The 25,622-nt window shown below is 35.2% G+C and overlaps 2 protein-coding genes across 7 annotated transcripts in view; both read right to left on the bottom strand.

Annotated features, from left to right (window-relative positions):
* supt16h (SPT16 homolog, facilitates chromatin remodeling subunit) overlaps positions 1-10,265 on the bottom strand; it is a 17,426-nt gene extending 7,161 nt beyond the window's left edge. Inside the window, exons 1-15 of one of the 2 annotated variants that reach the window (XM_051114341.1) lie at positions 9,563-10,265; positions 7,807-7,899; positions 7,552-7,722; positions 7,317-7,469; positions 7,088-7,234; positions 6,154-6,305; positions 5,900-6,072; positions 5,739-5,829; positions 5,566-5,639; positions 5,095-5,207; positions 4,940-5,005; positions 3,093-3,191; positions 2,892-3,007; positions 2,648-2,801; positions 2,437-2,564 (exon numbers count right to left, since the gene is read on the bottom strand). In XM_051114341.1, the coding sequence (XP_050970298.1) occupies positions 2,437-2,564; positions 2,648-2,801; positions 2,892-3,007; positions 3,093-3,191; positions 4,940-5,005; positions 5,095-5,207; positions 5,566-5,639; positions 5,739-5,829; positions 5,900-6,072; positions 6,154-6,305; positions 7,088-7,234; positions 7,317-7,469; positions 7,552-7,722; positions 7,807-7,899; positions 9,563-9,628 (1,796 nt within the window). In that variant the 5' untranslated portion in view covers positions 9,629-10,265. Of the gene's footprint in view, positions 1-2,436; positions 2,565-2,647; positions 2,802-2,891; positions 3,008-3,092; positions 3,192-4,939; positions 5,009-5,094; positions 5,208-5,565; positions 5,640-5,738; positions 5,830-5,899; positions 6,073-6,153; positions 6,306-7,087; positions 7,235-7,316; positions 7,470-7,551; positions 7,723-7,806; positions 7,900-9,562 lie in introns of both variants that reach the window. The other variant, XM_051114340.1, reaches the window with a different exon arrangement.
* A 2,707-nt stretch (positions 10,266-12,972) lies between these two features.
* tox4b (TOX high mobility group box family member 4 b) lies at positions 12,973-24,139 on the bottom strand. 5 transcript variants are annotated; one of them, XM_051114349.1, is made up of 9 exons: positions 23,993-24,139; positions 20,223-20,321; positions 19,814-20,074; positions 18,699-18,959; positions 18,180-18,488; positions 16,944-17,024; positions 16,084-16,692; positions 14,547-14,701; positions 12,973-14,239 (listed from the first exon to the last, which is right to left on the bottom strand). In XM_051114349.1, the coding sequence occupies exons 1-9, from the start codon at positions 23,996-23,998 to the stop codon at positions 14,182-14,184; spliced, it is 1,839 nt and encodes a 612-aa protein (XP_050970306.1). In that variant the 5' UTR covers positions 23,999-24,139; the 3' UTR covers positions 12,973-14,181. The 5 variants fall into 5 exon arrangements, with proteins under 5 accessions (XP_050970306.1, XP_050970304.1, XP_050970305.1 ...); XM_051114347.1 differs by lacking the exon at positions 23,993-24,139 and adding an exon at positions 22,835-23,760 and having other exon boundaries at positions 16,084-16,689; XM_051114348.1 differs by lacking the exon at positions 23,993-24,139 and adding an exon at positions 22,835-23,759 and having other exon boundaries at positions 16,084-16,689; positions 18,180-18,485.
* Between the last annotated feature and the right edge of the window lie 1,483 nt (positions 24,140-25,622).

Genomic DNA, 25,622 nt, shown 5'->3' on the forward strand with positions numbered 1-25,622 from the left:
TTTTGGATTGCTGGATTACGGTGATGCTCTTTATGCTGGAATTAACCAGTCATCACTTTCGCATTTACAACTGGTACAGAACGCCGCAGCTCATTTTTTGACAAGGACAAAAAGAGAAGCAAAAAAATAAATCTAAAGGTGACAGGGCCTTTTCAGTTCTTGGTCCTATGCTCTGAAACTCTTGGTCATGTTTTGTATTTTTTCTTATTTATTTATTTTTTTTTAAATAAACTCTCTTTTAGACAATTAGCATTTAAGGATTTTAAAAAGAGGATGGGAAAACTTATACTTTGCCAAAAACCAAAACTGAAAAGAGATGTTCTTTAATAATCATCATTACAAAAAAAAAAAATAAATAAATAAAAAAAATAATAAATAATAATTCATAAAAATAATTTATGGCAGATTCTGTAACAACTTTTTAACAAAATCATTTCCACAACTGTCGCTGAAATAACTGAAAAACGCTATTTAATTAAGATTATTTAATAATCAAAGCTGAAACACAGAGTTCCAAAAATCATTTAAATTACACAATGCTGTTTTCATGTTAACTTTTTAATAACAGTACATTTCTAAAATTTGTGGTTTAAATATCAAACTATTATAATTATTAAAAATTAAAAATACATCAGTATTGATTAAAAATAACATTGCTTTTTTTTTTTTTTTAAGTGTCTAAAAATTGTTCAATTTTTTTAAACAGTTTTTTTTTATTAATGTTTATTTTTATTTTAGGGCCAGATTTACAGTATTTTAGCATTAAAATAGTACTGTCAGGATTTACTAAAGACTCACAGTAAAGAATTAGCACAGAAAAGGCGTGAACAGTTATTTTTGGGCCTGACCGTATTAAATAGGCATTTGTAGGTGTTTCCCTTTCAGATGCAAAATTTTTGGGAAGAGTATTAAAATTTATCCCGCAACGTGATTCACTAACGTTTGCGCACGTCAAATTACTGGTATTTGCATCATTATTTAACGCCCAAAAAAGCACATCTTAAAGCAGGTGGTAATTTGCGCTGCTCTTAGTAGATTGTGCTGGTCATTATGGAAATGATCTGGCTGCATTGTCAGTAAATCACATGCAGAACGTTCCCCTTCTATCTGCACTTTTATGGAATTGTGCTCCTAATTTGCCCCGTTTAGTAAATCTGGCCCCTAGTTTTTTTTTTCCGTCAAACTAAATGAAAATTTCATTTGGCACACAGCTGAAACTGAAAACGTTATTTTTCTGTTTTTTTGTTTGTTCGTTTTTGCTTAAGAACTATTATAACCAAATAAATATTAAGGAGAGACACTGCAGGTGAGTTGGGGGGGGGGGGGGGGATAAATAATTAAAAATCACCTTACTTACCCAGCTGAATGATTACATTGATAAATGTAATTCTGTATTACAAGTTTTCTAAAATGTTAGGTTTAAATATGCAAATGAGGCATTATTTGCAGAAATATGCACTAATTTGCATTAATTTCTAGTACAAAAACACTGTTTCTTAGTACTAAACACTGGGTGAAGTTTTAAAATTCTTGTTTAATTTTTTTATTTTTTTTTTATTTTACATAGAGTCAAAGATTTTTTATTTTTTTTTACAGAGGGAATTTTGGGTCTCTTTTTTTTTCCAATAATTCAGAAAATACTTATATTGCGAAAACAATATATTTTCACAATTTTTTGAGGGCTTGAAATGTTGTATGTAATCATGCAAATTATATCTGAAATTATATATATATAAAAGAATAAGGGATTATATAAATCCCTCTGTAAAAACCTTTAGGATATAGGCAATGTTTGTGTGTGTAAGTGCTGCTAAAGTGGAGATGTATAGCCCAGTGTAGGAGAAAACTCATTTTGAGAAAATGGCCTTTAAAAATATGGATTGTATTTGAAATCTATCGACAAATAGATGAAGTGCTATAAAAGAAACACTTAACAGTGTCTTTTGGATGTTTTCTTTGGATGTTACTAGTCTTAAAAACACTTCAAGAAAAATCAAAAAGCCCAAATTATCAACCTTGACAGGTGCTTGAAAAAAAAAAAAAAAAAAAAAAAAAAAACGTGTTTTTGCCTGCAGTGTCTACCCTTAAATTTAAAAAACTATCTGCTTTAACCACATTTAATGCACATTTTAGGATTTTATGCTCATCTTTGCATTTAAATCCAGCAATTTTTAATGCAGTATCCCAAAATTTATATTAAAATAAGCTTTAGAGATACTAGTGTTTTAGTCTGGAGCAGTCTATTTGACAGCGGGTGTTTGTCGGAGGACAGATATTGCAGTTTGCGTTGCACCAATTAAAAAAACGTGGTGTAAACTGTTCATAAAACCATGAGATCCAAATTGCTGCACTGAAGTGGATGCACCAAAGGTTTTATGAACGATTCACACAAACTCGTTCAGCTCAATAATGGATTTGGACACCATAAAGTCTTACATTTCTTTGACAAATGTGGCCTCGGGGTTGGGGAAGATGTTTCCGTCGTGGCGTCCCAGCGAGCTGCCTGGCACAAAGAAGTTTATCCTGAGATACGTGTAATCTCCTTCCACAGACATACTGATGTTCTGCAAACACACGAGAAAGTCACGATGAAGCCAAAAAGTCGGATATTGAACGGTGCTCAACGCAAGAACGCCGCGGCATTTACCTTGATGGTGGCGATGTGAAACGGCGTGGCGATGCCGAACACGGGCATGACGACGGTCTCGTATTTCTTATCAATGAAGATCTTCATGTCTCTGATGTCCTTCTCACGAGGCATCTGGGAAACGTTCTTATACGACACATTTGACTTTCTGGCTCTGAGGGGGAAACATTAGAAGAGAACAGTGTTTGTTAAACTAGCATGACAAACTGCGCTGAATGTGGCGCGAACGTGCTCGTCTTTGTACTTCTGTATCTGCTGTCCTCCTTTCTGCTCCGTCAGACGACGCTTGGCCTCCTCGTTCACCTGACTGGCCAGTTCTTTCTGATGGGCTCGCCTCTTCTCCTCAGCCGTCATCTCATTCTGACCAATCAGACGAGAACGAATGAGAACACACGTATGAAACGGATAAATTATGATGAGTAATAAACAGGAAGGAGGCACATACTCTGGTTCTGTCTGCCAGCAGGGCGGCACTGCGAGCTCCTTTCCCCAGCAGTTCCTCTGCATTATCACCCTCTTCCTCCTCGTCATCTTCATCGTCATTCTAGAAACATACAGAAAAACTGTTTTGCAGGCATGTTTCTTCCATATTTTTGAGACCTCTACACATATATTAGTCTTAAGTTGCAAAAAACTGGAACTCACATAATACAGTAGCAAATAAAGCACTGTTTACACTGCATGTGTTCAAGAGCACAAAATTTAACATTTTCCTGGAAACTGGTGCAAAGTTTCAAAAAAAAAAAAAAAAAAAAAAATTCTGCAATTGAGGAAGACTAAAAATCTTTTTTCTGCATAATACTATAACAACAACAATGAACACAAATCATTAATATATTAATATAAGGGTTTTTTTTCCCAATATTTTGGATTATTATTTTTAAGGTTTTAGTTATTTTAGTCATTAGTTGTTTTTTTAAAAATCTATAATTTCATCATTTGTTTAAAACTTAATATAGTTAGTTTAAATTTTAGTTATTTTAGTTAACCTTTAGTACCTAGCTGAAACACATACTAATCATTTACATTTTCAGTTAACGTTTTGTTTATAAACCTGTCCATATATGGATCAAAGACATTAAGACGTCCACATCAAAAGAAATTTATAAAACTGATTTCTCCACAGAAAGCACATTAAATGCAAGTAAAGTCTCTATTTTTAAGGTTTCAAAAAAAAATTAATAAAATTTGTGTGAAATAATGTTACACTGTCATTCAGTGTAACACAATATTTACGTAAAAATTCAAACAACATGCTTATTCTAACTTGTACAAATGAAAACATATAAAAGAATAAGGGAGCATATTAAATTTTATTGTGTTTTAAATGAGTGAAAAATTCTTACTGACAAATGGGCAAAACCTAGGATAGTGGCAAATTTTAAAAATGCATCTAATTGCCATTTGTCTTTTAACGTCATAAATTGATTTCAGATGTAAATATGCCTGACAAAACTGTTACACAATGACATTTCAGTGGTTGTCTTCCGTAAATTAGGGAAAAAAAAAAATTTATATTTATTTTTTGCTCAGAAAAACAAAAATGCAATTAAATTAAACAGAAAATTTTTATTTTTATTTTTGAAAAACAATTTAAAGCAGTATTACACTTGTTTTTATGCTTAAACCCTTTTTCGTCTTTGACCCATATTTTTTTTTTTATTAATGTTCATTTCCATTTTAGTTCATTTTAGTTAAAACTAAATGAAAAAGTTATTTGCCATGCAGCTAAAACAGAACAAGTTTATATTATAGTTAACATCAACTCTTGTTGAACATTTGTTATATTAACAATTATTAGCAATAGCCTTAACATTAACAATTATTAGTTGTTTTTTTTTAATTATATATAATTTCCATTTGTTCTTTTTGTTAGTCGTTTTTAAACCTGTCTATATATTTTATTAATGTTTATTTTAGTTAAATGAATGTGGCAGGCAGCTGAAATAGGTTTTTTTCTTTTTTAGGAAAAGGTTTTTATATTTATGTGGTTTTAGAACTATAATAACCAAATACTTGATTAGAAAATGAATCTGCTTTAATTTGGGAGCATACTTTTTTTTTTTTTATGCACATTAAGCTATTATGCACATCTTGCCATGTTCATCCAACATTTTTTATATGTAATTTCAAAATTCATATTAAAAAAAAACATTATTGAAACAGCTAATAATCACATTCAATTTAATTAATTCTGTGTTTAATGTACATTTATAGAGTGTGATTTTGGAGCAGTGAGTTCACACAAATGAACATTCTGAAATGAACACGCTTGAGACGGACTGACGTTACCTTGAGGAAAATGCCAACGTTTTTGATCTTCTTTTTGACAGGTGTGAGGACGGTCGCTTGATCCTCCTGCTATCACAAACACAAGTACAGGATTAATGAAAAGCATTACATACCGACAGCATCCAGCCCATGCAGTATTAGAGAGCGTAACGCACCTCATTGATCTGTATGGTGTCTCCGATGAAGAGAGCGTATTTTTTCTGCTCGTCTTTCTTCGCATCTGGGTTGATCATGTCAGCGAATCCCAGACTGATACTGAACACCATCCCTACACAAACACACACATCAGTCACGTACACTGTATAGTAGGGTTCAATGTGATTATTAATAGTGACAATTAAATGCACTGCATGTTTCAAATTGAAGCACAGAGTTTATATTATACATACAAAACAATAGTGATAAAAATATTTGCACTGACATACTTTCTTTAAAAATGTGCAGCCATGCAAAAACGTGCATAATTCAGACTTTACACACTATACACTTTTCAAACAGCAGCATGAATCTTTATTTTAAGGTAAATTAATAGCTTAAACAACAGCAGAAACAACATTTTTGTTAATATTTTAATGCACTAACGCCAAGTACTGTACAAAAGCTCCGATTTATATTCTCACACTCACCTCTCTTGAGTTTGAACTGATTTTTGTTGTTCAGTACAAGTGATCCTTCCCTGAACTCAATGCCCATAGCGAACCTGCAGCGCACACACACAAACACAAACGCAAGTCACACACAGCTCATTTTACACGCTTCATTTCAATGATCTGGAGTACGAAGCGTTTCGGACACAAACCCGAGGTTTTTCGTCAGCTTGCTGACCAGATCTGGTTTCTCTTTCTTGACGAACTCCAGGACGGCGTTATAGACTTCACACAGCTTCACTCCTGCACAACACACAGATCATAAACACAAACACACAAACACACAATGCATCTCAATGCACCGTCTGCTCACCGTGCTTCATCTCTTTCAGAAGCTCCTCTTCCACCTGCAGCAGGAAGTTGTAATTGTCCTGCATTTCCTGCGGCGGGTCCACCATGAGCGTGCGCACCAGATTGGAGCAGTACGACTTGTAGCGGATCCCCATGGCGCACGTAATTGCGCCGAAGTGCATGTGGTTCTTATCGCTGGGAGAGAAAATTGCAGACGTTTAGCATCCGATTATCATCTTCAGATACAATAATTTCAGGCCGTTCTGACGGCCTCACCTGACGACGCTGAATTTGAGGCTGTAGTTGCCACCGCTCTGGATGATGGGAGGGTAGCACATTTCCACAGTCGATGGGTCCACGCCGCCCAGAAACTTACGGTCCTCGATGGCCTTCTCCACTGACTCAGCCAGACGACTGTGCTTGACTTTCTGATGAACAACCACACAGACAGGACAGATGTTAGCATATGGACCACAACCGAAAAAAACAGTGATACAATAACTCAGTAATTACATTTTATGTAGCTACCAAGGCAGCATTTCTTATTTTTATTTTAAATTAATGTACTAAATTAAAACTGAAAAAGAGAAAAAAAAAAAAAAAAAAAACACTATATACACTATAGACTTACATAAAACTATATAAATAAACAAGTGACAAAAACACAACAAAATTACTTAATCTTAAACTAAAAATCAAAATATTAAAAACGACTAACCATAAATGCTTGTTACTTGAAATAAAATGAAATAAAAAAAAAATAAATAAAAAAAATTGTATTTTATATAACTACCAAGGCAACATTTCTCATTTTTATTTTAAAATTACATGTACTAAACTTAAACCGAAATAAATAAATAAATAAATAAATAATTTATTCATTTATTTCGGTTAATTAATTAATTAATTAATTGATTAATTATGTAGCTACCAAGGCAACATTTTTAAATGTTAAAATTAATGTAATAAACTAAAATGGAATTTTAGGAAAAAAATTAAAAACTAGACTTACATTCAACTATATAAATAAAAGTGACAAAAACACAAAGTTACCAAATCAAATTAAAAAAAAAAAAAGAAAAAAAAATTAAATGTATTAATAATATTAAAAACTACAAATTCTGACTTGTTAAAGACAAAACCCCTTTTTTCTTCAGACTTATGACTCTACAAGTTTATAAACGATTAAGCATGCCATGTGTGAACGAACCTCATCCGCGTCCACGATCTCCATCACTCGCTCCTTAAAGAACTTAGTGAAGACGTCACTGGTGATCGCGGCCGCCTTCTTCATGAGCGCCAGCTCTCCGTCCTCCTTCACCGCCATCGTATACGCCACCACCGTGCTGATGTCCACCTGACAAACCATCAGAAACGTGTGTGTTCAGCTTATTTTACTGCACGTCATTGGCTTGCACGTAAAACGGAGTGAAGCAGACCTTCTCCAGGCCCTCGGCCGTGATCATGTCGCTCCAGCTCTTCATATACTCTCCTGGGAATTTGTCCTTCATGAACACGCCGACCGCCTTGCCTTCTTTACTTCCGCGGATGGCTTCGATCATTTTCTCGAAGTTAACCTTGTTGCTTTCATTCTGTCACACAATGAGATTTAAAACCTGTCAGTGCTTTGAAGCGTTTCACACTGATTACGCACAAGTATGAAACGAGCAATACCTTTTCTCGGACGAGCAGCGTGATCGGAGGAATCCCGTTGGCGTTCTCGTTGCCTTTTGTGATGGCGACCTGCTTCAGGAACTCCACTTTCTTCTTACTGGCCAGAAAAATGATCTTGGTCTCACAAAACACCATTATAGTGTCGGTGAGCTCGTAACCAAACAGCCACGTCTGCGACCAGAGGAAATAATAAAATTAACTTGCAATGATCAGTCTGATGGTATTATTATGCTCATAAAGAGCGTTTAACTGCACCTGAAGGGCTGTAGATTTGGCATAGACGATCTCTTCATCAACTCCAACAGAAACCACGATGGCGTCCACCTTCCCGAACTCATCTTCACCTTTCTGCCACAAAAAAAAAAAAAGGTCATGATGCAAAATATCTTGTCTACCATTTAAAACTTTTTTTATAGCAGGTGTTTAAAGTAATAAAATGTTGCATTTAATTATCGTATAATAATTATCTTTTGATATATGCAATAAACAGTACACATCACAATATCAGACATAATTATATAATAAATAAATCTTCCGTTAAAACATACTTTTTAAGAGCAGCTTTTACCCGATTATTTTATAATCTTACTTTCTCTACATGAAAACTATAGCCTTAATATAAATGAAATGAAATTCTCATAGTTATTTTATCTCTGTCTGTATTTCAATTTTATTAATGCTTTGTTTGAATATGTTCTTTTTTATTCTTGTGAAGCACTTTAATATTCCACTTTTAAAAGGCGCTGCAGAAAACAGTTTATTTGTTATAATATCTAAAAATAATATTGTGTATTTTATATCATTTTATATATATATATATATATATAATCACTGTAATCACTTTTATAATACTATAGTTACATCATTACAAAATAATGTAGTAATATTTAAATACATAAAACAATTTAATACTAAAGTATTACATATAAATTTGTAATATAACACTATAAAATAAAATAAATAAAAAAAAAAATCAATAATAGTAAGAAACATTAAACATCAATTAAAATTATATAAAATCATAACATAATTATATAAAATTTTATATTTTATAACCATACAATAATTGGTAGCTTTTGGTATTATTATACACAATATCATTTTTATATAATTGTACATTGACAACAAAATCGTTATAATTACTCTTATTATATGTTATTTATGTATATATATATATATATATATATATATATATATATATATATATATATATATATATATATATATATATATATATATATACATATACACACACACACACACACACACACATTACAAATTTCTAAAAATATTATAACGAAATAAAAACACTACAGGTTACGGAAAGAATATATAATTGGGAAAAATAATTATCTACAAAAGTTCTCTATCTACTTAAAGTATTAGGTTAAATATTTCTTTAACAACGAAACCGTGCTGGTGGAAAAGAAACCCGTCTGCCTTTTATTCGTTGTCGTAAACAAAATAACTAAAACAATAACAGAAGTTAGTAATAATTTTCTTTCCCACCTGCAGCATGTCTCAATATGAGCTAGCTCACAGCTAATGCTACATCTGACTGAACTTTTGCATCCAAATAAAGCGTTTACCTGACAAACGTTTACAAACACATAAAAGAAACGCAAACACCCCGGACTTATTTTAATATCTCCGTTATCGACACTAATTACAACCGAGCGGAAATGGCCTGAAAACATTACATGCTAACAGGCTAGTACATTAGCCGATGCGCTAACCGCGTAAAAATGACAGAAAATCATCGCAAACTTTAATGATTCCGTTCCAGACGGAAATAAATCACCGTACGGACCGACAGAGACAAACGCGGAGGCCTGTGTGTGTTTATAAGACAGTTATATGGAAATGAGGCCTGAGAATGTGTGTGAGTGTCTGTGAGAGGAACTCCAGCATCACACACGCGCATAAACACATCATACGTCAATATTTCTGTCAGAATATGATCCGTAAGATGATTTAGTGGTGTTAATGAGCGGCTGTGAGCTCTCCGTACCTTCCAGTTGCCGTAGAGTCGCTTGATGCGGCGGTAAAACGCGTCTTTATCCAGATTCACCGCCATAATATCACATCAACACGCGCGCGCGCGCACACACACACACACACACACACTCAGACACTGAAGTACAGCAGCGGAGAGCGGACAAACACACTCTCTTTCTCCTGAGATTTTCACCGATTCTGCTCTACACTGGACGACACAATAACAACACGCAAATTATAAAGAAACGCGAAAAATAAATGCAATCTCAAAGTCTATTTAAAAAGACGACTATTCTCCGTTAAAACGTCTTCGGTCTGTTTTAAGTGCTGTTGAGTCTCTTTCGGGCTGTAGATGCGCCGATGATGTGAATAAATCATGTTAAAACACGCATGTGTGTGAGACTGATCTTTAGCTCCGCCCTCTTTCTGCTCTTTATGCAGCTATTTAACATTTATTTACTTAAATCTATTAAGAAAACGCCGGCGTTTGACGTAATTGTTTTTTATTAAATATTTCATTAATTTAAATTACCTATATTAATTTCTTTATCGGAGATAATTATGTTTATTTATTTATTTATGCTGCCATTTTGTCTTTTTAGAGGATTTGTTTAGTATTATTATTATTATTATTATGAACTAAACACGTGCTTGTTTCTCGAAAGCACGATACGTTTAAAAACGATGCGCTGAAATTACCCTGCGCTTGTTTATTAACTATAAATTCGCTGTTAAAGACAGCAGAGCTGTTTATTACGGCTTTTGTTTTCCTGCGTCTCCCGCCCTAACGGGCACGTCATCCAGTTTGGGCCAATGAAACCCCGTCCTGGCGGTCACGTGCTGCGCTCCGCACTAGCGCAAACCCCGCCCCTGACGCTACGTCAGCGCGTTTCGGTCGTCCGCGCGCACGGCTTTTCCCGCCATCTAGTGTCATTCGAAAGAGCGCGAACTCCTGCGGAGCACGTGGGTTTGCAGCGCGCGCGCTGAGAGTATTGACAAAGTTTTAGAAAAGATATTTTAATAAACATTTTATGAGCTAAATGATGTGTTTAAGTGCAAATACACTGTAGTGTGACACCTCAAACTAAATTGTACTTTCTTAAAGTATGTCTTAAAGTAGCACTTCTTCATCATTTTGACTTAAAGGCTCCTATATAATATAATTTATTATTTACAGAAACTGGATGTAGGTACATTAATTAACCATAAATAATTTCATAAATGTGTATAAATATGTCCTTCATTAAAATCAGTAGATATTGTGAGGTGAAATAAATGTTTTACATGCTGATCGAGCGGTTTTTAGTATTTTAAGTAAGTTAGATCATTTTAATATATTAATAATAAACTGATTAAAAATAATAAAACAAGGTATTACTCCCAAATATTAACTAGTTACCAGTGTTGGGGAGTAACTTGTTACATGTAGCGGAATTACGTAATTTAATTACAAAATAAATGTAATTGTAATTAGTTACAGTTACTGAGAAAAAATGTGTAATTAAATTACAGTTACTTTTGAAAAATGCCAGTGATTACAAAGGGGATCACATCTGAATTTTTTCACACACCCACTTACAGATTTAATAGACTTCTTTTAAATTGCATTGACTGCTCTAAAATGAGACACCAATGTTTCAGGAGTTTAAGACACAGAACAGGACACATGCTTATTCAATAACTGTTTTATTTCCTATTTGGGTTTATGCATAAACTTTATTTTTTAAGATTGTTTTTTCCAAGGCATTGTTAGATCTGGTGTTTTTTGTCACAACTATGCAAACATTTGATTTCAAACCCAGTATCATAGCTATTAAACTATTTCTTGTTATGATGTTATTTATGTTATGATCTTGTTATGACATATAGCGCAACTGCGCTCACGGTGACCCGAGTTCGATCCCCGTCTCGAGGTCCTTTGCTGATCCCGCTCCCCTCTCTCCTCCCAGCTCTTTCCTGTCATCTCTCTACTGTCCTATCACAACAAAAGGCATAAAAAGCCCCCAAAAAAAAGTAAAAAAAAAAAAAAAAAAGTCTGAATTTGTGGTGGCTGTGCTTTAAATTAAATTATTACACAGCTCAGACTCTTTCAGGGCAACTTAAGTCAGTGCTATATGCTTGATCATTTTTCTTGGTGGAAGTTTTGTGTTTGGTTAGCTAATAAAATATTAAAGCTTGATTCAATATTATGTGGACAATTTCTTAATTCTGTCATCCTGGTATTGTGGACTGGCTCTATTGTTTCATACAAATGCAGCTGCTGCCATTTTTTTTTTTTTTGTACATTGTAATGGATTATAAGATAACTAACAAACTAGTACTACTTCATTATTTATGTGGTGAATTATTTATGTGTTGCCGTTTGCTAGCAACTGATTTTTCATGGAAGCTTTGCGTTCAAATATTTCAACTCAGATCAGTGTTTCGTGTCTAATAATTTTGACACAAAACATCTAAATAATCTATCAAGCAGCTGTGTAATAAGTGAGATAATGTACATTCAGCCAGTTGTTCTCGCAAAATAAAGATGTATATTATCCCTTACTTATTATAATCTTAATTCAAGTGATGAAGGATTTTGAAGGTCTGACAGTAATCAGTGTTGAGTGCTACTGTAAGGTTAACTCTGCCTGGTTTAAATGTTTCAACAGTTGAAAATATTAGAAATTTAGAAAAGCAATCAAAAAGTAATTAAAAGTAATAAGTTACATTAATAAAGTAATTGAAAAGTTACACTACTTATTACATTTTAAATCGAGTAACTTGTAATCTGTAACCTATTACATTTCCAAAGTAACCTTCCCAACACTGCTAGTAACTATTAGTAACAAGCAGTGGAGTTTTTTATCCAATATGTATTATAAAATATAATACAAAATAATCACAGACAATAATTGCATGAACATGTTACTGAATGAGGATAGAATTCACAAAAATATAGTAATAATACTACATTTTTTAACATTTAACATCAGCAGATAAAAACAAGCATCACAGTTACTAATATGACTACTATAATGTCATTTTAAAAAATTAATGTATGTGACTGTGGACCACAAAACCAGTCATAAGGGTCAATTTTTTTATCCATCATCTGAAAACTGAATAAATACGCTTTCCACTGATGTATGGAGGGTGCAAAAAAATCTAAATATTGAGAAAATAGTCTTTAAAGTTGTCCAAATGAAGTTCTTAGCAATGCATATTACTAATAAAAAAGTAAGTTTTAATTTTTACAGTAGGAAATTTACAAAATATCTTCAAGGAACATAATCTTTACTTTTTTGTCTATTGCTACAAATGTACCCTTGCTACGACTGGTTTTGTGGTCCAGGGTCACATGTATAATTTTCTAAAGCATTTTTTTTGCCTTTGACAGAAAGGTTATAATTGAAGAGCATCTAATAACAGATAAAACAAATGTAATGATCAGCCACACATTCCTGTTTTATTTCTTTTAATTTCTTCCATTTGATTGTTTGTTCAACTCAAACTCCTCAACACAATGAAAGAACTGAGATGATGTTACAACAGTCCAAAAGTCAAAGAAATGAAGAAAAATCCAAAAGAAAATCATATTTTCATGAGCAGTTAAACATATAATGTCCCTTTCTGTACATTTCCCCAATATAAAATCTATTCGTTTTAAATTCACGGTAAGTTCTGAGAATGTAAAAGATATTAAAACACTCCTTTACAAAAATCCACCACTGTAACCACTGTTTCCCAATGATGGCGTTAGCAACATCAAGGTCACGGGTTCGATTCTCAGGGAACGCGTCAACTCATTAAATGTACAGCTTGAGTGCAACTGGCTTTGGATAAAAGCGTCTGCCAAATGCATTCATATAAACAGATTTTACAATTGTTAGTACAATAAAAATCAATAAATAAGGCAAAGTGCCGTTTTGCTGAATCTTTGTTTTGACTTTGTGTTCCGTTGCCACAGTTTTACTGTAACAGTAACCATAGCAACAACAGAATTTTGGGAATAAACTGTAGTTACCATGGTCATTTTTGCCCTTGTTTAAAATAAAAATCAAGTAAGTGATGAAATCAGGAATATTCACACGAGTGACGTCATGGTTTTAAAACAGTCTGTCCATTATTAGCTTAAGAATCAGTTTGGTGCTCAATCTCTCTCACACACACACACACACACTCGTGCTCAACGGCAGAAACATCCTCTATGCGAGTACAGAAACACAGGCGCTTCGGTTTTGTGCATTGTTGCGTTCTGAAATGTCTGACAGAGATTTATAAGCCAAACATATGTTTGTGTACTTGTGTAAAATGTGTTTCTGCGGTTTTGATGCACGAGAACAATCGCACAGCTGGTCAAAAGGGCCTCCATCCTGCACTCTGACACCAAATACCACAGTTGCATGTTCATATACAGTTACATTATTTGAATGTCTTTAAATATTCATATTTTTCTCATCCCATATTTATTTTTTTTTTACTGCTCTGTCAGTCTGCGCAGCAAAGGTGTATTAAACCGGACTGTCTGTGCATCTGTTCCTAATCGGTTTGAGACTTCGACAGGTTTTTCTGCAGTTCTTCTTCAGCCAAAGCTTCACGCTGAGGGTTCAGTGTCCATCCACACACACATCTGTCCGTGTCCACGTGTTTCTATGTGACGGTGGTCGAGTTTTGTCCTCTGATGGCACACCAAGCCATGAACACGTCTCTGCAGACATCAGACAAAAACATGAGTAACGTGGTTTTCAACCACAGAAAATGTGTCAAATTTGCACATGGAGCTGCAAAATATCTGGGAATGAACCATACTGGGTCATAAAAAATGAAGACATTAAAAGTAAAGTTTGTTAGGTACCACAATTTAAAAGGATGCTGAGATATCTTGATACTTATTGTGTTACAAGCACATATACTTTGGAAAAAAAGCTTTTTCCCATTACTGGGACATCCCTCTACTGGCATATAAACACCATGTAGTGTGTATATCTGCAGTGTGTGTGTGTGTGTGTGTGTACCTGCAGTGAGTGGCCACACACTCGTTGCTGCAGTATTCTCGGTCCCAGTCTTTGCTCTCTATAGGCGGGTTGTTGCAGCCGGCGCGGACACACACACTGGGAACGTCTGCAGGAGGAGCGTCTGGAACCGGAGACACGTTCACCTCCACCTCCATCTGATGAGGACGAACACACACACAAGCTGTCAAAACTACTCTCACAGTCTCGAGTGTTTGATGCTATTTCATGACAATATTTTTATAAAATAAAATTTCTCTCTTCAAGGTTTCACTTTGATTATTCTTATTTTAAAATTAGTTATTATTGTGCTTTTTAGTGTGTTATTTTGAATGTTTTTAATGATTAATTACGATTTGATTATGATTAATGATTTAAAAATGTTTAATTGTTTTATTTTTCCCCCAAAGTTTTTACTTTAAATGTTTGATTTAATTTTTTAATTTGATTAATTGTATTTTTAAAAAGATTTGTTTTACTTTTACATATACTGTATATGATTAACTGTCAAAAAATGCTTTATTTTGGTCATTTATAGTTTAAAATAATTTATTTTAATGTTACATTTTTATGATTTAATTTAGTGTTTTATTTTGTTTGCTTTAATTTTACAATTATTTATTTAAACTAAATTGATGTAATATTTTTAGAAAGTGTTTCTTTTTATTTTTATTTAAAATTTTAAATGACTGAATTCTTTTAAGAAAGTATTTTTATTACCAAATTATATGTAGAAAGTGATCATTGTGATTTTAATTTTTATTTTTATATTGTACATTTATATTAATTTGACATTATGATTTAAATTTTACATTGATGCAATTATTTTATAAAGTGCATATTTTTATTTTTTTAATCATTTAAATGTAAAATTTGTATGATTTATTTATTTTAAGAAAGTATTTTATTACTGAATTATGTTTAGAAATTGCTCTTTGTGATCTTTTATTTTTCCATTATATATTTATTGACATTATGATTTTATTCTTTTTGGAAAATCTGGAATCTGAGGGTGGAAAAAAAAACAAAATATTGAGAAAAACACCTTTAAAGTTGTCCAAATGAAGCTCTTAGCAATGCATATTACTAATCAAAAATTTGACATATTTAGTTTTGATATATTTATGGTAGGAAATTCACAATATATCTTCATTGAACATGATCTTTACCTAATATCCTAATGATTTTTGGCATGAAAGAAAAATCAATCATTTTGAATGTATTATTGGCTAGTGCTACTTAAGAGTGGTTTTGTGGTCCAGAATCACATCTATGATTTTATTTTATTATTATTTTTTTGTTGTTGTTTAGAAAGGTTTGATATTGAATTTTATATTACTTTAATTTTAGATTTGTATTAATTAAATATATGTAGAAAGTGTTTATTTTGTTTTAGAAAGTGTTTAGAAAGTGTATTGTTTTTAAATCATATTTATTAACATTTTTTATTATTTGATTATCATCAATATTTGCGCCATTTCTTTAACAAAACTACAGAAAAACAAACAATTTTCCTTCAGAACAGTATGTCCAGACTCACCCCTTCTTCAGCTACCTCCTCCGTTGCCGACGGCGACAAGTCCGTTACTATGGCAGCGGGCGGCGGCACCTCCACCACAGACGAGGCCGCGCCCGGCGACTCCGCGGTCGTCACGATGATCGGCGCGCTCATGTCGGCCTGCGCGGGCGCCGGGACGATCTTGATCTGCAGAGGCGGCGGCGCCGTGGCGACCACCTGTCCCGCGGCGGCGGCTCCACGCGGTTTGGCCTGCAGAGGGGGCGGAGCCGGGGAATGTACCATCTGCTGCAGGCGCGGGGGCGGAGGCGTGTTCTGCATCTGTTGGAGGGGCGGAGGCTGCCGCGGCGACTGCAGCTGCTGCTTGGAAATGACGATCTTGTTGACAGGGGGCGGGGCGGGGGGCGGGGCCTGGGGTTTGTGCGCGCCCGTGCGCGAGCGCGTCGTCACCTGCGGCAGGTCCAGGATGATGTTGGACGTGCAGATGTTGGTGATGGTGTTGTTGTCGGGCGCGTGCACCGGGATGCGGGACGAGCGCGTCGGGGTGACGGTCGGCGCGGGTTCGGGAGGCGGGACGACGGCGGCGGCTGCGGGAGGAGACGGGGGAGCGTCTAACACTTCAATAGTCGGCTGCTGCAGAAACACAAGACGAGAGCATCTGTTAATTATATTTGTCAAATAAAAACGAGGTAGCGATCATTTTACAGGAAACACACAGTGAATGTGACAGGAATAAGACGCAGCATCAAACTAAATGTAGCACAGCTGCCATTCTCAGCCCTGTCAAAAAGCTTCAAAATAAAAGTTTGTTAATATCAGCTGTAAACCAGCTTTTAAATCCCACAAGCAGTATTATTGATTATTACTGTGTGTCTGAAGTTCACCTGTGACAGCTGATTGGCTTTGTAAGCTGCCAGGGCTTTCAGATACTCCTTTTTAGCAGCTTCTGTTTTCCTCTTGTAGACCTGAGAATGTAAAAACATGAACATGCATTAAATGCAATTCTAAGACAAAATTACTCTTGTTGATCAATGTATTTTTGAATAAATAAATAAAAGTAACACAATAGTAATGAAAAACAAACAACACATATCAATATATAAATTATACAAATGTTTTCATTTCATTATGTGATAAAAAAAAAAAATTTAATAAAACAATATCATGTTTATTGATTATTCTAAACATTTATTTGAATACATCATTCTGCTGTTAGATAATAATAAATGCAAAGATCTGATATTTTAAAGCCATTTCCATGTTTGTTCTGTTGTTTTTATTTGTTCTTTTGCTTATCATTTATAAACATACCTTTTGGACATTTTTATCCATTTCAGTTTTGTGTTTTGTTTTTTGATCATTTTTTCCTGTGTTATTGGCAGCTGCAGAAAGTTTGGCACAGGTGGGTATTTTTATTGGAATTTTACAATTTCACCCCCATTACCTTTAATAAATCTATTTTGCACTAGATACAAAAAACAGTTCCTCTCAGGACCCTAAGGACAAAAATGTCCCCTTTGAAACCCATTAAACCCAGTAGCATTTAACTGTAAAATGATGCAATTTTTATTAATAGAGTTTAATTCTACTGGCAATGCTTCAAAATTACATTTTTTAAATTTGGAACACAACTTGTTTAGATTTATGGCTTTGATTTTCTAGCAGGTTTAGAGTTCAACATATTTCATAAAAAATATATTTTATATAAAATTTTGTTCATAAAGCATTTTCATAGACTTAAACCTCTAAAATTTTTTGAAAAATTTTCCGGAAATTCCCACTCCTAAGTAGGACTAATCCAATTCCAATTAACTAAATGATCAAAAATATTCTTTTAATTATTACAAACTGATAAGCTACATGGCATAGATTTAAATTAATTTTAATTATTTATTTTCTATCTAAATTTAGTATAAAATATTTTTATTACAAATTTAATAATATTAATTACATATTTAACTATTTTAAATTAAATATTTAATAAATGTTACTTAATTATTATTTAATTCAATTATTTAAATAATGAAATGAGTTTGATAACATTCATTTTTGTGAATAATGAAAGTAAAATCATTGCAAGATTTGGTCTCTAGTTTCAGGAACATAATGCAGGTTTGCACCTGTTTCTGCTCTTCTCCCAGACTGTCCCACATGGAGGCGACAATCTTGGACACCTCTCCGAAGGTGGCGTTGGGATTCTGTCCTTTAATGGCGGCCTGCGTGTCTCTGAAGAACAGCGCGTAAGCCGACACGGGTTTCTGCGGCTCGTTCGGGTCTTTCTTCTTCTTGCCCTTTTTCCCACCCACTCCCTTCCGTACGGGAGCAGAGGAGGATGCTGGGACGGCCTGCTGCTCCGATAGAGACGGCGAGAGGGAGATGACGCCTGACGACACGGGCAGAGACACTGGAGAATCCACCAGAACGCTCTTCTGAGCCGGACAGAGACACAACACACGGGAGAGAGGAACGGGACGAAAACAGAGATCAGTTCAGACCGCTACGGATTTAAGAATGCGCTATAGTCAAAATTTAAGATGAATTTGAATTAGAATGGAAATCTCATAATAAAGACATTTTATAACAGACTGAAACTGAATTATTAAACAAACAATGTAAATTGTGGCAAACACAAAACCCACCCGTCGGAAATCGTCCATGTCGTCGTCGTGCAGCGAATCTGACGGCGAGTCGGTGGCGGACAGCGGCTGGTCAGGTGACTGTGGGCGGGGCAGAATGGTGCCGCCGCCCAGGCTGAGGCCGAGCTGCGCGCTGAGCTCTGATTGGTCGATGGTGGTCAGCTGGTTGTGCCCCAGCAGGCCGTGGTTCATGTCACTCAGCGGGACGTCGATGGTCATCGGAGAAGAGCTGCTGAACTGAGAACCGATGGGATGACCGAGATCCTGCAGCGAGAAAAACGCATTCATTAGAACGACAAAGTCATATTCTGGAAATATGAATGCAGCTAATTTTTTTAATTATAATAGTCCTGATAGAGACCAAAAATTTCCTAATATATATAGAATTTAAACTATACTATATATACACATTTAAAATAACAAATTTTCCACCCCTTCGCAACCCTAAGTAAGGACAAATTCAATTCCAATGAACTAAATGATAAAAAAAATTTCACTTAATTATGGCACACTGATATGGCACAGATTTAAATACATTTTAATTATTTATTTTATATAATATCTAAATTAATATAGGATAAAATATTTTAATTACATATTTATTAATATTTATTAAATATTTATTTACTTTAAATAATTAAATGAGTTTAAAAATAATAATTTTTGCGACTATTAACGCATGCTGTAAGTATATTTGTAAATCATAATAGTCTTAAGAGAGGCTAAATTTTCCCTAAATTATAAAGAATTTAAACAATACTATATACAACTTTAAAATAACGAATAAATTAACAAAAATACACAAGCAATTAATTTTAAAATGTATAAAATATTAATATAGAATAAATAATAAAATAAGTAATGAAAAAGTAAATTAAGAAAATAAGAAATGTTATAAATAAATAAAAACCATACGCATAAATACATTTAGAAGTTATAAAAATAGCAGATTCTAGTTCATGTTATTTCTATTTATAAATTCATACTAAAAATATTAGTGAATACTTTAATTACATATACAGATAGATTCAAGTTTACTTTAATGGGCACGAGATGCATGTCTGAAGTGAGTTTTGTAGTAATTCAGTATCAGAGTGAATGTGAGCGTCGTTTCCCACCATTCCCAGCGTGGATCCCAGCATCGGTCCGCCGCCCTGCTGGCTCATCAGACTCAGGTGCTCCAGGCCCTGCGAAGGCGCGTTTACAAAGGTTGATGCGAACGACGGGTCGTTCCCTCCAACCACGGCGTTCCCGGGAACGCCCGAGGACGGCCCGCCGTCACCCAGCTCTCCGAAATCAGACACCACGTCAGCGACGCCCAGCGCCGAGTCCGGGTCCAGATCCAAATCCTCATCGCCCAGACTGGGAGTGTGAAACGTCTGGAGACACGAGACGGATTCAACTCAAACTAGTCATTCAGTTCAGAAATACCAAATGTGGGTCACTTTACATACAGCTGATATTTCTTTCTTATTCATAAAGTGTATTGAACTTCTGGCAGACGACTGAGCTCAAACGGTTTCTCACCTCGGCGGGGAACGTGGAGGACATTCGCACTTCTGAGGAGGTCAGGAAGTGATGACCCTCGCCGCTGATGGCCAGGTAGTTGTCATTTCCTCCTGGGAACTGTGGACGACACAAACACACGCAATCAGTTCGATTTGCTGAAAAACACATCAGTTTATACCTTCATAATGTGGATTCAGACATAAACTACTACTACTCAAGTGAGTTTACTGACAAAAACTTCTATGGTAATACCATGTTTTTACCTCGAGATCCTTTCAAGTAGCACATAAGTGTTATATACACTACCAGACTTTCAATGTTTTTTTTAATGAAGTCTCTTCTGCTCACCAAGCCTGCATTTATTTGACTCAAAGTACAGCAAAAACAGGAAAATTCTGAAATATTTTTACCATTTAAAATAACTGCTTTCTAATTGAATATATTTTAAAACATAATTGATTCCTGTGATCAAAGCTGAATTTTTAGCATCATTACGCCAGTCTTCAGTGTCACATGATCCTTCGAGAATGATATATATATATATATATATATATATATATATATATATATATGCTGATTCGCAGTTCAAGGAACATTTATTAAGTTGGCTTGAGAAAGCCGACTTACTGATCTACTATTTAAGAATATTATTATTCTTCTTCTTCTGAGCCAAATTTCGGTATCTGTCTCCTCCTAGAGCTTTCAAGCTAGAACCACCAAACTCGGTCCAGACCTTCAGACTGGTCTGACTCGGTGTGCTGTATCTTTTCACACTGATCCGGCTTACGGTTTTCGTAAACCAGACTATCAAAACCACCAAAAACCCCACAGACTTACATTGACGGAATGATTAAATGAGCAACACTCTTCAAACTCCCAGAATCCCTTGAGACTCAATCAAGCTTCCTTTCTATGTACTATTTCTAATCCATTTACACTCTTTTAAGCTTCACTCTAATATTTCTAATATTTATAATCTGTCTAAATCATGGTAACAACATGCTAGTAATTTGCTAATCATGCTAACAACATGCTAATCATGTTAACAACATGCTAGTAACTTGGTAATCATACTAGCAACATGCTAGTAACATGTTAATCATGCTAGCAACATGCTAGTAACTTACTAATCATGCAAGCAACATGCTAATCATGTTAACAACATGCTAGTAACATGCTAGTACCTTGCTAATCATGCTAGCAACATGCCAATCATGTTAACAACATGCTAGTAACATGCTAATCATGCTAGCAACATGCTAGTAACTTGCTAATCATGCTAGCAACATGCTAGTAACATGCTAATCATGCTAGAAACATGCTAACAACATGCTAGTAACTTGCTAATCATGCAAGCAGCATGCTAATCATGTTATAAACATGTTAACATGCTAGTAACATGCTTATCGTGCTAGCAACATGCTAGTAACTTGCTAATCATGCTAACAACATGCCAATCATGTTAACAACATGCTAGTAACATGTTAATCATGTTAGCAACATGGTAATCGTGTTAGAAAACATGCTAACCAACATGCTAATCATGATAGCAACATGCTAGTAACTTGCTACTCATCCTAGCAACATGCTAGTAACATGGTAATCATGTTAGAAACATGCTAACAACATGCTAGTAACTTGCTAATCATGTTATAAACATGTTAACAACATGCTAATAACATGCTAATTGTGCTAACAACATGCTAGTAACTTGCTAATCATGCTAGCAACATGCTAGTAACATGCTAATCATGTTAGAAACATGCTAACAACATGCTAGTAACTTGCTAATCATGTTATAAACATGTTAACAACATGCTAATAACATGCTAATTGCCAACCATGTTAACAACATGCTAGTAATATGTTGATCATGCTAGAAACATGTTAACAACAAGCTAGTAACATGTTAGCCATGTTAGAAACAAGCTAGTAACATGCTAATCAATCACGAAACATACTATCAACATGCTAATCAGGCTAGAAACATGTTAGTAACTTGTTAATCATGCTAGTAGCAACATTCTAGTAATTTGCAAATTATGCTAACAACACTGTAATTGTAACATTGTAAGCTAATCATGGTAAAACATGTTAACAACATGTTAAATCATGTAAGCAATGTGTTAAATCATGCTAGCTGCTTTCATACTTTTACAACTGCTTCAAACTTTCAGGCTAGGCTTTCTCAAGCCAACTTAAAGTTTGTTCTCAAACTGTACTCATCTAGTTATTATTATTATTATTATTTATTATGAACAGTAAAAGATCCAAAAGTCAGCATTTAGCTGAAATAAAATGTTTTTGTAACATTATACCATTCAAACACTTAAATAATCTTTTTTAAATGATAGAAATTAACACTTTTATTTATCAATAAATGTTGTTCTGAACTTGCCATTTGTCAGAGAAACCTGAAAAAGTTCTACTCAGCTGTTTTCAACATAATAATAAAGATCAATGTTTTTTGAGCAGCAAATCAGAATATTAGAATGAACAGAAAGCAGCTATTTTAAATAGTAAAAAAAAATATCTACATTTTATTTTTGACTGATAGTGTAACTCCTTTTACAAAAACAACTTTCTTCCCTCATTCCTTAAAGATGCCTGAGGTGAGGTGGGCTGGTCACCTTCTGAACGGCGTCAAATCCGTTAAACGCTTGGGGATCCAAGAACTCCGGGTCACCGGGCTGCCCGGTTCCGTCCGACAGATCCGAGTAAAAATTGAGGTCCATGCCGCCTCTGAGGCGCCTCAGACTGACAGAAAGCTCCGCAACCCGCTGAACGTCAAACTAACGGACGCGCGAGCGCGTGCAGCGACAATACATTTGTCAAAAGGCGAAGAATGAAGCTGCGTGACGTCACGAAGACCGAATCGGACGCACGCGTTCGAACATTTTGGTCGCACTGCGGTACCGATCACATCTGAAAAACGACATTCGCGATTCCTAAAATACCATCAGGAACAGGTCAGAGTCCTCGCGTGACAGAAAGAAAACCCGAATCGATCGCGTCCGGTAATTCCGACTCAAGTCCGCACTGACCTGAATGACAGAACATGACAAACATACTCTCCGTTACACATTAACAGACACAGCGATACCGTTAGCGGATTAAACGCGTCGGCTGTTATTAGTAAGTGAACGCGTCTGACACGCGTCAATCAGAGGCACGACGTGCTCGCGATTTTCTCGCTGATCTCAGCGCCTCGGGCCGCAGGAACCGCGATCGAGCCGGAATCACGGATTCGAGACGCGACCAAAACAGCGCGACGGGGGTTCGCGTCCGATCGAGGACTTTAACAGACTGACGTTTTTTTTTTATTTACATACCACAGAATTAACACACTATAAACATACAGAACTAAAACGAACATACCGTTATCAGTTGTTAATCGCGTCTTTTATTAAAAAATAACACCCCCACGAGCGCTAATGGTACATCCTGTGGCCTATTGAGGACTATAAACACACTACGTGTTCCATATCATGACTACATAATTAATACGTTCGTTTATTTTTACAAAACATTGAATGAACTGAAATAAAATTGTAAATTAAAACTCACATCAAAGCCGTGTTTGTCAGCAGTTGTAATAATGAGCCTCGTGTGTACAGGTGTGTATGTGTTTAGAGAAGAATTATTATTCTGGACGTGTTGAGAGCGGAAGCGGGTTTTGCTGCGGGACTGAATGAGTTTCGGGTTTAGTTTCGGGTGTCTGTTTTGGACTGGATGTCTCGGGCCCCTGCACACATTCAGCACTTCTATCGTCAGCTCTGTCTTCTTACCTCCATACTCGCCCTGAAACCACACGCTTTCTCTCTGTATGTGTGTGTGTGTCCGATCAAAGCGATTCTCACGGAAAAAACGCGAACGGATCGCGCATCATGGCACCCGGTCTTCCGGGTTGGAGATGAGCGGATGTGACGCTGCGGCGCGGCCCGCCCCTCACACGATCACCACAGCAACCGGCTTCCTTTTTTTATTTTTTTATTATTGTTCTTTAAACATCTTTGGAGCTTCTGATGTCTGTTTTTTTTGTAATAATGTTGTTTACATGTTCTTTAATAAAAAAAAAAATCACCACAGCAACCGACAAAATAATAGAAAAAGCTATAAACATTTTAAGTATGAATATTCACTTTTTATACTTTGTATCCCTGGTGAAAAAAACAGCATATGCTGGTAGGTATGTTTTGATGCTGGGATGCTGGTTAGGTAGGTTTTGATGCTGGTTTAAGCTGGTCCTTTGCTGGTTTTTGCTGGTCATGTTGCTGCTCAAGGATCAGCATGAACCAGCTAAGGACCAGCTTAAACCAGCTAAGGACCAGCATAAACCAGCTAAGGACCAGCATGAACCAACAAAGGACCAGCATAAACCAGCATCAAAACATACCTACCAGCATATGCTGTTTTTTTCACCAGGGATGCTTCATATTTTTAATTTGTTTTATTTCTTACAAAAAAGTAGACAGAATCTCTTGGATTACAATTTGCATCTAGACGGATGTACTGTTACTTCCTCTACAGTCAAAAATCTATTGTGTATAGTGTTATATTAGACAGCAACTTGTCTTTTGAAAATCATATTTCTCATGTTACAAAAACAGCATTCTTCCATCTTAGAAACATTGCCAAGCTGCGAAACATGTGACCTGTTTCTGACGCAGAAAAGCTAGTTCACGCATTCATGAGCTCTAGACTGGACTATTGTAATGCACTACTAGGTGTTTGTCCTGCATCTTCAATAAACAAGCTACAGACAGTCCAAAATGCAGCTGCTAGAGTCCTTACCAGGTCAAGAAAATATGATCATATCACCCCAATTTTACAGTCTCTGCACTGGCTACCTATTAAATTCTGTTACAAAACATTACCAATTACTTATAAGCCCCTTGATGGTTTCGCTCCTGCGTGATTTGTACTGTACATTTCTGCTAAATGGACATCACCTCGACATAATCAGCACTGATAAGCTATTCCTCAATATGATGTAAAAACTTCAATTTTCTGTGAAGCTGCTTTGCAACAATATGTATTGTGAAAAGCATTATAGAAATGAACATCAACTGGAAAACCTAATAGAATTATATGCTAAGTATTCGAAAAGACCGAATGATTTAAATTACCACCATCAATCTTAACATATGAATATTCATTACTGATAGCAAAGTGAAAACCCAAAGCCCATAGATCCCTCATTTAAAACTATGGCAAGCATATTATTGTAGCGTTGGTGCAAACCAAATTTGATCTATAAAAGTGAAAGTGGGCTACTTTCAGTTTGAGGTCCAACATAATAGGAAAAAACTTAAACCGTTACCAACAATTCAATCATTAATACATTTCACCAAGATACTTTTTATAGTGTTTGAACAATTTTCAAACATGCACCACTTAAAGAATTAAAATAAGTTT

This window comes from Labeo rohita, chromosome 7 (genome assembly GCF_022985175.1).
Source record: "Labeo rohita strain BAU-BD-2019 chromosome 7, IGBB_LRoh.1.0, whole genome shotgun sequence".
Taxonomy (NCBI): Eukaryota; Metazoa; Chordata; class Actinopteri; order Cypriniformes; family Cyprinidae; genus Labeo; species Labeo rohita.

What these genes read in the sequence shown, in the direction of transcription:
- tox4b (XM_051114345.1), bottom strand. Translation starts at nt 22,939, where the DNA reads ATGGACCTCAATTTTTACTCGGATCTGTCGGACGGAACCGGGCAGCCC. An exon ending in GATTTGACGCCGTTCAGAAG is followed by an intron (nt 20,322 to 22,834) that starts GTGACCAGCCCA and finishes TGTCGTCCACAG; the next exon opens with TTCCCAGGAGGAAATGACAA. An exon ending in TGGGAGAAGAGCAGAAACAG is followed by an intron (nt 17,025 to 18,179) that starts GTGCAAACCTGC and finishes TTACATTCTCAG; the next exon opens with GTCTACAAGAGGAAAACAGA.